The 10789-nt window shown below is 41.0% G+C and overlaps 1 gene segment (V, D, J or C); it reads left to right on the top strand.

The window, feature by feature from the left end:
- Nucleotides 1–1655: 1655 nt before the first annotated feature.
- LOC100586148 lies at nt 1656–2103 on the top strand. The segment is given in 2 exon segments: nt 1656–1704; nt 1790–2103. Coding segments are annotated over 2 exon segments (363 nt in total).
- Nucleotides 2104–10789: the final 8686 nt, after the last annotated feature.

Below are 10789 nucleotides of genomic sequence, written 5' to 3' on the forward strand. Positions count from 1 at the left end.
CAATGGGTCTCAGAAATGCTTTGCTGGTTAAAAGAATGGTAGCTGTTTTCATTTGTAAAAAGCCTTGCCCTTTATGCTTAATTACTTTGCAGCATAACTGAATGCTTAAGCTACAAAAATCTGGTAGGAGAAAAAAGCCTGGAAATGCGAGGGCAAATCAAAGTAGAAACCCCAAGGCAATTGCTTCCTCCTTCCAGTGAAATGAGGTCATTTGGTAGGTACAAGCAGCAGTAGATTTATTTTCAAGTATTACTTAGGTGGAAAGTTAAATCGTCTATTAATGTTCTGTTTATGTTCTTGCTAAATTTTCCATAAAAATTCACCTTTAACTTTTAAAAACCACAGCAGTCTGATTTTCATGCAGTTCACAAACAACTGGAGATTAACAAATGGGAGGCATTTAACAGTTTAAAGAACATTGTCATTTTGTTTTAAAATTTATGTAGATGAAGATGAACTGGTATTTCCTGAAACATCAGATAATCACCAGAAGCAAATGGTCCCCCGAGTCCACAGCAGGCGGTGTGGCATCATCCTAATTCCCAAAGGGAAAGGGACTCTGTCCAAGGATCTGTGACCACCGTCCCTTCACTCGTGGGCCAGAGGACAACTCGCAGGCCGCATGATAACTGTTGTAATTTAGAAGAAAAAGAGAAATCTCTGAAACTTTAGGCAGAAACACCAGTTCCTTGCACTGAGCTGTCTTCTTTTATGGTAGTGAGTATGAATTTAAGTGTAATACGTTGATTCATTTCTCTGTGAATTCGGAATAATTAGGGGTTTTTTTGTTTTTGTTTTTTGAGATGGAGTCTTGCTCTGTCATCCAGGCTGGAGTGCAGTGGTGCGATCTTGGCTCACTGTAACCTCCGCCTCCTGGGTTCAAGCGATTCTCCTGCCTCAGCTTCCCAAGTAGACAGAACTTCCATGCAGGGCAGGAGCTGAGCTGCACGGGGCGCTCAGGATGCACCCAGCACAGGATCCAGCCCTGGAGCAGGTGCACAGGAGGCTGGGAAGGGGTTTTCTCTCAGGGATTGAATGTTCATTATTTCAAAGCAATAATGACCTAACATTTAAATAAGAATTTAGCAAGTACTGATATGCCTTTAAGTATTTTATTGTATATGCAGCTATACTTAACCAAATAATTTAATGCAAACCACATTTAAAAGGAGAAATGTCTAGGCTTTTCACATGTATTTATAGTTAGTAATTGAGGAGTGTTTTTATTCAATGAGTGTTACTATTGGGAAACACACTCATCCTAGAAGTTAGATGTGCAGAGGGCAAGGCCCAGGGAAAGTTCAGGTTGTCAGCGTGCCACATGAGCAAGGAATCACATTGATGACAATGTCTTCTGAGATTCCAGGTTTCTGTGAGAAGAATTCTGTCTGCAAGAACTTCTGAGCATGTCAGTGAACAAATATCATTAAACAAAGTTCAGGGCAGGGAGCTCGGCATCCCACTGTAGTGTGGTCCATGTGTCACCTATCTTCTTCCGCAGGTTGAGGTGGCTTGAGCTATGAAATACCTGCCTCATGAATATGCAAGTACACTGCTGTCTACCGAGGTACATACAGATCTGTCCTTGCCCAGAGAGCATCACACAACAACCACATCCCTCCCCTACAGAAGCCCCCAGAGCACAGCACCTCACCATGGACTGGACCTGGAGGATCCTCCTCTTGGTGGCAGCAGCTACAGGGAAGAGAATCTGAAGTTCCAGGGCTGATGAGGGGACTGGGTAAAGTCAAGGGAGATTTTATCCACTCCTCTGTCCTCTCCACAGGCGCCCACTCCAAGGTGCAGCTGGTGCAGTCTGGCACTGAGGTAAAGAAGCCTGGGGCCTCAGTGAAGGTCTCCTGCCAGGATTCCGGATACACCCTCACCGACTACTCCAAGCACTGGGTGCGACAGACCCCTGGAAAAGGGCTTCAGTGGATGGGAGGTTTTGATCCTGTAGATGGTGAAACAGTCAACTCACAGAAGTTCCAGCGCAGAGTCACCATGACCGAGGACACGTCTACAGACACAGCCTACATGGAGCTCAGCAGCCTGAGATCTGAGGACACAGCTGTGTATTACTGTCCAGCAGGCACAGCATGAAAACCCACATCCTGAGAGTGTTGGAAACCCCAGGCAGGAGGCAGCTGTGCTGGGGCTGAGGAGATGACAGGCTTTATGAGGTTTAAACATGTTTAGAAAATGGGTTAAGTAATTGAGGAAAAGAAGCAATAGAAAGATATATACACTATAATTACACAGGAAATAGTCTTTTCACCTGTCACCCTATAAGTAACACTCACACAGTGGGAAAGGCAGCAATCAATCAAGCTGATGCAAACATTCCAGTGGAGTCTTTGTGGGGACATACATTTTAAAATTGGATGTGTAAATCATTAAGAACAGGATTGCTTGATCTCATGGTAAGACTAAATATAATGTCTAAGAAGTGGCCAAAACTTCTTTCAAAATGTCTTTGCCCCTTCTTTTACATCGAATGTATTTTAAAGGAGTTTTAGGATCACAGCAAATTTGAATAGAAGAAACAAAGTCCCCATGTACTCCCTCCCCCCCACCCCCACCCCGCGCTCAGCCTTCTCTGCTATCGACACCCTGCACCAGAGTCATAAATCGGTTACAGCAGATGAGCCTCCACAGACACATTGGTTGTTTCCCTTTCTGGTGGTGCCTGGTATAACAAGCCTCACCTATCTTGAAGCACCCCAATTTCTTCAAGTGGGTTACTGAAAATGATGCCTGCTAGAGGGAAAGTGGGTTGGGGCTGTTAACTCTTTGCACTCTATCCTCAAGGGTCCATAAAATGTACATTTACTTGGAGCTCCTCTTTCTCCTGGTTTTTGCATGCCCCTTCCCTGAGGGTAAGGTTTCCAAGTGTTTACAGAAGGCGTCCCCAATCCCCAGGCTGTGGATGCGTTAAGGTGTGCAGTGTGCTAGGAACCGGGCCATAGCTGGAGATGAGTGCATTTGAGCTGGCATCACTGCCTGAGCTCCGCCTCCTGTCAGATCAGCTGTGCATTAGATTCTCCTAAGAGCCGAATTCTGTTGTGAACTGCGCATGCAAGGCATCTAGGTCAAGCGCTCCCTATGAGAATCTAATGCCTGGTGATTGCAGGTGGAACAGCTTCATCCCGTAACTACCCGCCACCCTCATCCGTGGAAAAATTGTTTTCCACGAAACTGTTCCCTGGTGCTGAAAAGTTTGAGGACCACTGTTGTAGACGCAGGTCTGTGCCTATGAAAGGCCGCAGCTTCTGGTGAATCCCATAATCAATGTCCTTTAATGAGAAGTGAAGACTTTGGTCATGAGAGCTTTCGTGAATACTGCCCTTCAGTTGAATTCAAAACACTATAAGCTCTTGGGGGGTGTTTCTGGATAAAGCCCTTTGTGAAGAAAATACAAACACATGCATGGGATCCAGGCAGGAAAAAGGCTTCCCTTAGGAAATGGTTTGGTACCTGGAAGGAGCTCTCAGGGTTGGGCACTGGACCCCTTGCTGGCTGCACTTCAGCCAGAGGCCTGAGCCTGATTGGTCTTGCAGCAGGAGAGCCTCACTGGGGTCACAGTTTACAAAAATGCCAGTCATCTTCCAGCTGAGCAAGCCCATCTGCGTGCTTGTGACTGTCAACCCCATGAGGGTTGACATCTGGAAGATGACAAGATGCACACAAACCTCCTCCCCCCACTTATCCACAACCACACACTCAACTGCAACCTGTGCTCCAGAAAGGGGCAGGTGCCTACAGAGATAAACAGAACGGAAGTATTATCTTACCTGGGAAAGACACTGCCAAATACCACATGTTTCAGGAAGATTAACTCATAAGTGTTCAGGAAGTGACTGAAGGGCAACGGTGGGTGAAGTGACGTGACAGCCCCAGGGCTGCACGTGAGGAGGGCTCCCTCCCCCACGCAGGCTTTTCCTCCAGGAGCTGCACCAGGAACTCATAGAGGATCAGGAATTATTCTGAGAACATACTTCTGAGGTGCCGCCTAGAGGGGGAAAATAAATTATAAAAAATAAATCAATTCTAAACAAAGTATGACATTTGTTATAGAAACTATTTCTGGTACCTGTGGGGATCCTGACATAAGCCACCACTATCTGTGAACATGTAAACCCTCCCACCTTGGAGAGGTTGACTAGGTTGGATCCGTTCTTTCACGGATAATATCCCCCAAACTCCTCTCTTTTCCTGCATATCCCGGGTCTCTCAGTGACAAGTTCTCCTCAGTGGAGTGTGGCTGATGTAGTGAGATATTCAGTTTTCCCATCTTCTGTGTTCTCATGTTTCTCTCCTCATCTGAGATTAAGAAACTCACCTGCATGTAGTACATCACAGCCAAATGTCTCTCGTGGACAAAACGGTGGCTAAACAAACTAACCCTGTGGCTGACGGCAACCACCGGCGGCCACCATCCCCTCCACAGCCCTGCGATGGAACATCACCTGAGTGATTGTATTAGGAACTTTCTTTCAGAATCATCTTAAAAAGTATGTGTCCCATTTCACACGGAGAGGTCATCTATCCATTTTGTCTTCATAGAGAAATAGGAGGTGAAAACCAATACACTTCACATCTCCGGATTATTCAAATCTAATTGCCCTTTTATCACCTTCTGACTTCTGGTCTACACAGAACAATCTGCAAATTTTTCTCACTGGTGTTATACTAAAACTCGTGAAGGGCCAGATACTGGAATAATTTCAACTTACATTATTATTCTTAAAATTCTAAGAATTTAGAATTATGATTATCCTCTTTTCATAGATGGATAAACTAACCTAGATATTTGAAAATAAACCCTTAACTGAGACGGAAAAGATCAGCCATAGATTTGGAGAATTTGCTTGCCAATCCAATATTTGGAAAAGGGTTTTTATCACAAATATACAAATCGACTTATAATTGAACAACAACAAAACCACAAAATTTATTTTTAAAATGGGCAAAGACCTGAAGAGAAACCACATCTAAAAGTAAATATAAAAAGTGATCAGTTTGATTTTTATTAGGTAAATGTACATTTAATCTTCAAAAAATACTGCTAACCTACTAAAATGGGTAAAATAAACAATATAGACAATACCAAATGGTGAAGAGAAAGCTGAAAATCAGGAACTTTCACTTACTGCTATTAGGAATGCTAAAATGGCACATAGACAACTACAGCTAATAATTTATTGTATGTTTCAAAATAACTAGAATATTTAGAATGTTCTTAACACAAAGAAATATCAATGATTGATATGAAGGATATCCCAGTTATCCAGGTTTGATCCCTGCACATATTATTTTATCAAAATATCACATGTACCACATAAAGGTTTTGAACTATTATGTATCTGTATAAATTCAACATTTAAAAATCAAATGCAGTGGAATCCAGCTACTTGCACATTCCCATTAGATTTGATGTTCTGTATAACCTGTAAACTAATCAGAATCTGTGGGTTTCTAAAGGACTTTAGAAATCAACTAGATTACTTGTTTCTAAAGATAAGTCTTGCAAGTTTAATTATTTTCCTAATGGGTGGCAATTTTGAACATAGAAGAAATGTTAACATTTGTTTCTTGTAACTTTTCTTCTTCTAGTAACAGGAGAGAAGGTTTGCAGGGAGGAATTTGGGACCATCTTTCAAGTCTCAACTTTAAAGTGATTACCTCAATGAATATTTTCTGATACCCCTGATTAGGATAAGTCTCGTATATGTCCTATAAACTAAAAATAGAATTCTAAGCACCCCAGCTGGCTGAATGGACCCTTCCTCTTCAAAAGGGAGTTCCAGAGACACTTGAAAAACTAGTTTAGGCCATGTTAGAAAGAGAGAATCAGAAATGCCTCATTATGCACTCCTCCCTTTGGAATGCAAGCACAACTAACCAGCATTTTCATTCAGACAGATCTTAAGGCTCAGAAAACAGATTATTTGTAGCAGTAAGATACCAAATTCTAACCTGACTCAAGAATAGCATCACATGACAGAGAGCAGGCCTTGAGAGGAATCAAAGTCTTTTGCCCTAAAGTATATTTTTGACATATTTTAAATTGCCCTGCACAGTTATATTTTGTGAGAGAAATTTACATTCTGTAGAGAATCTCTTTCCCTTTCCAGGTGGTTTTGTTGTATGGAGGAGATTAACTGAGAGCCTAGCATCTTTTAAAGGTCTTAATAGAAAACATTTCCCATCTATTGCCTCTACAGGTGGCCACATAACAGACTTCATCTACATAATAAGAATATTGTTCTCCAAAGCCCGCTCTGTTAATCTAGAACTTTTTCAACTGATTTCAGGTCTTTAGATAAAACCTTAAGTCTTTAAATCAATTGCCAATAAGAAAAACTTTGAATCCACCTGCAAGCTGTAATCCCCTCCCCACACTGCCTCACTTCTAGCTGTTTTGTCTTTATGGACCAAATCAACACATATCTCACATGTACTGATTGATGTCAAATGTCTCTCTAAGACATTAGATATAAGCAGCAATCAAACCACTTTGGACACATGGACACATGTTCTCAAGATCTTCTAAGGTGTGTCACAGGGCATGGTCCTCACATTTGGCCCAGAATAAATCTCTCTAAATATTTTGCAAAGTTGGCTTTTTAAAATTATACTTTAAGTTATGGGATATATGCACAGAATGTGCAGGTTTGTTACATAGGTATACATATGCCATGGTGGTTTGCTGCACCCATCAACCCATCATCTATATTAGGTATTTCTCCTAATGCTATTCTTCCCCTAGCCCCTCGCCCCCCAACAGGGCCTGTTGTGTGATGTTCCCCTTCCTGTGTCCATGTGTTCTCATTGTTCAGCTCTCACTTATGAGGGAGAACATGCGGTGTTTGGTTTTCTGTTCCTGGGTTAGTTTGCTGAGGATGAAGGTTTCCAGATTCACCCACGTCCCTGCAAAGAACATGAACTCATTCTTTTTTATGGCTGCATAGTATTCTGTGATGTATATGTGCCACATTTTCTTTATCCAGTCTATCACTGATGGGCATTTGGGTTGCTTCCAAGTCTTTGCTATTGTCAACAGTGCTGCAATAAACATACACGTGCATGTGTCTTTATAGTGGATTAATTTTTAATCCTTTGGGTATATACCCAGTAATGGGATTGCTGGGACAAATGATATTTGTGGTTCTAGATCCTTGAGGAATTGCCACACTGTCTTCCACAATGGTTTAACTAATTTACACTCCCACCAACAGTGTAAAAGCATCCCTATTTCTCCACATCCTCTCCAGCATCTGTTGTTTCCTGACTTTTTAATGATTGCCATTCTAACTGGTGTGAGATGGTATCTCAGTGTGGTTTTGATTTGCATTTCTCTAATGACCAGCGAGGATGATCTTTTTTTCATATGTTTGTTGGCCACATAAATGTTTTCTTTTGAGAAGTGTCTGCTCGTATCCTTCACCCACTCTTTGATGGTTGTTTTTTTTTAATTTGTCTAAGTCCCTTATAGATTCTGGATATTAGCCCTTTGTCAGTTGGATAGATTGCAAAAATTTTCTCCCATTCTGTAGGTTGCCTGTTCACTCCAATGATAGTTTCTTTTGCTGTGCAGAAGCTATTTAGTTTAATTAGATCCCATTTGTCAATTTTGGCTTTTGTTGCCATTGCTTTTGGTGTTTTAGTCATGAAGTCTTTGCCCATGCCTATGTCCTAAATGACATTGCCTATGTTTTCTTCTAGGGTTTTTATGGTTTTAGGTCTAACATTTAAGTCTTTAATCCATCTTGAGTTAATTTTTGTGTAAAGTGTAAGGAAGGGGTCCAGTTTTAGTATTCTGCATATGTCTAGCCAGTTTTCCCAGCACCATTTCTTAAATAGGGAATCCTTTCCCCATTGCTTGTTTTTGTCAGGTTTGTCAGAGATCAGATGGTTCTAGATGTGTGGAATTATTTCTGAGGCCTCTGTTCTGTTCCTTTGGTCTATATATCTGTTTTGGTGTCAGCATCATGCTGTTTTGGTTACTGTAGCCTTGTAGTATAGTTTGAAATCAGGTAGCATGATGCCTCCAGCTTTGTTTGTTTGTTCTTGCTTAGGATTGTCTTTGCTTTACAGTCTCTTTTTTGGTTCCATATGAAATGTAAAGTAGTTTTTTTTTCTAATTCTGGAAGAAAGTCAACGGTAGCTTGATGGGGATAGCATTAAATCTATAAATTACTTTGGGCAGTATGGCCATTTTTACAACATTGATTCTTCCAACCCATGAGCATGAAATATTTTTCCATTTGTTTGTGTCCTCTCTTATTTTCTTTGGCAGTGATTTGTATTTCTCCTTGAAGAGATCCTTCACATCCCTTGTAAGTTGTATTCCTAAGTATTTTATTCTCTTTGTAGCAATTGCGAATGGGAGTTCACTCATTATTTGGTTCTCTGGTTGTCTATTATTTGTGTGTAGGGATTCTTGTGATTTTTGCACATTGATGTTGTATCCTGAGACTTTGCTGAAGTTGCTTATCAGCTTAAGGAGATTTGGGGCTGAGAGGATGAGGTTTTCTAAATATACAATCATGTCATCTGCAAACAGAGATAATTTGACTTCCTCTCTTTCTATTTGAATACCTTTATTTCTTTCTCTGGCCTGATTGCTCTGGCCAGAGTTTCCAATACTACGTTGAATAGGAGTGGTGAGGGAGGGTATCCTTGTCTTTTGCTGGTTTTCAAAGGGAATGCTTCCAGTTTATGCCCATTCAGTAAGATATTGGCTGTGGATTTGTCATAAATAGCTCTTACTATTTTGAGATATATTCCATCAATACCTAGTTTACTGAAATTTTTTAGCATGAAGCGGTGTTGAATTTTATCAATGGCCTTTTCTGCTTCTATTGGGATAATCGTGTGTTTTTTCCATTGGTTCTGTTTATGTGATGGATTATGTTTATTGATTTGTGTATGTTGAACCAGCCTTGCATCCCAGGGATGAAGCCAACTTGATCATGGTGGATCAGCTTCTTTATGTGCTGCTGGATTTGGTTGGCCAGTATTTTATTGAGGATTTTTGCATCGATGTTTATCAGGGATATAGGCCTGAAATTTTTTTGATGTTGTGTCTCTGACAGGTTTCGGTATCAGGATGATGCTGCTCTCATAAAATGAGTTAGGGAGGAGTCCCTCTTTTTCTATTGTTTGGAATAGTTTCAGAAGGAATGGTACCAGCACCTCTTTGTACCTCTGGAAGAATTCATCTGTGAATCTGTCTTGACCTGGACTTTTTTTGGTTGGTAGGCAATTAATTACTGCCTCAATTTCAGAACTTGTTATTGGTCTCTTCAGAGATTCGACTTCTTCCTGGTTTAGTCTTGGGAGGGTGTATGTGTCCAGGAAGTTATCCATTTCTTCTGACTTTCTAGTTTATTTGTGTAGAGGTGCTTATAGTATTCTCTAATGGTAGTTTGTATTTCTGTGGGATCAGTGATGATATGCCTTTCATCATTTTTTATTGTGTCTATTTGATTCTTCTCTCTTTTCTTCTTTATTAGTCTGGCTAGCAGTCTATCTATTTTGTTAATCTTTTCAAAAAACCACCTACTGGATTCACTGATTTTTTGAAGGGATTTTTATGTCTCTATCTCCTTCAGTTCTGCTCTGATCTTAGTTATTTATTGTCTTCTGCTAGCTTTTGAATTTATTTGCTCTCACTTCTCTAGTTCTTTAATTGTGATGTTAGTGTGTTGATTTTAGATCTTTCCTGCTTCCTCTTGGGGGCATTTAGTGCTATAAATTTCCCTCTAAACACTGCTTTAGCTGTGTCCCAGAGATTCTGGTACATTGTATCTTTGTTCTCATTGGTTTCAAGGAACTTATTTATTTCTGCCTTGATTTCATTATTTACCCAGTAGTCATTCAGGAGCAGCTTGTTCAGTTTTCATGTACTTGTGCAGTTTTTTTTTTTTTTTTTTTGAGACGGAGTCTCGCTCTGTCGCCCAGGCTGGAGTGCAGTGGCGCAATCTCGGCTCACTGCAAGCTCTGCCTCCCAGGTTCACGCCATTCTCCTGCCTCAGCCTCTCTGAGTAGCTGGGACTACAGGCACCCACCACCACGCCCGGCTAATTTTTTGTATTTTTAGTAGAGACGGGGTTTCACTGTGGTCTCGATCTCCTGACCTCGTGATCCGCCTGCCTCGGCCTCCCAAAGTGCTGGGATTACAAGCGTGAGCCACTGCACCCGGCCACTTGTGCAGTTTTGAGGAGTTTCTTAATCCTGAGTTCTAATTTGATTGCACCGTGGTCTGGGAGACTGTTTGTTCTGATTTCCGTTCTTTTGCATTTGCTGAGGAGTGTTTTACATCCAATAATATGGTCAATTTTAGAATAAGTGCAATGTGGTGCTGAGAACAATGTATATTCTGTTGATTTGGGGTGGAGATTTATGTAGATGTTCATTAGGTCCACTTGGTCCAGAGCTGAGCTCAAGTTCTGAATATCCTTGTTAATTTTCTGTCTCATTGATCTGTCGAATATTGACAGTGGGGTGTTAAAGTCTCCAACTATTATTGTGTGGGAGTCTAAGTCTCTTTGTAGGTCTCTAAGAACTTGCTTTATGAATCTGGGTGCTCCTGTATTGGGTGAATATGTATTTAGGATAGTTAGCTCTTCTTGTTCCATCGATACCTTTACCATTAGGTAATCCTCTTCTTTGTCTTTTTTGATGTTTGTTGGTTTAAAGTCTGTTTTATATCACACTAGGAGTGCAACTGCTGTTTGTTTTCTTTCCATTTGATTGGTAAATATTCCTGCATCCCTTTATT

Source organism: Nomascus leucogenys, chromosome 24 (genome assembly GCF_006542625.1).
Source record: "Nomascus leucogenys isolate Asia chromosome 24, Asia_NLE_v1, whole genome shotgun sequence".
Lineage (NCBI taxonomy): Eukaryota > Metazoa > Chordata > Mammalia > Primates > Hylobatidae > Nomascus > Nomascus leucogenys.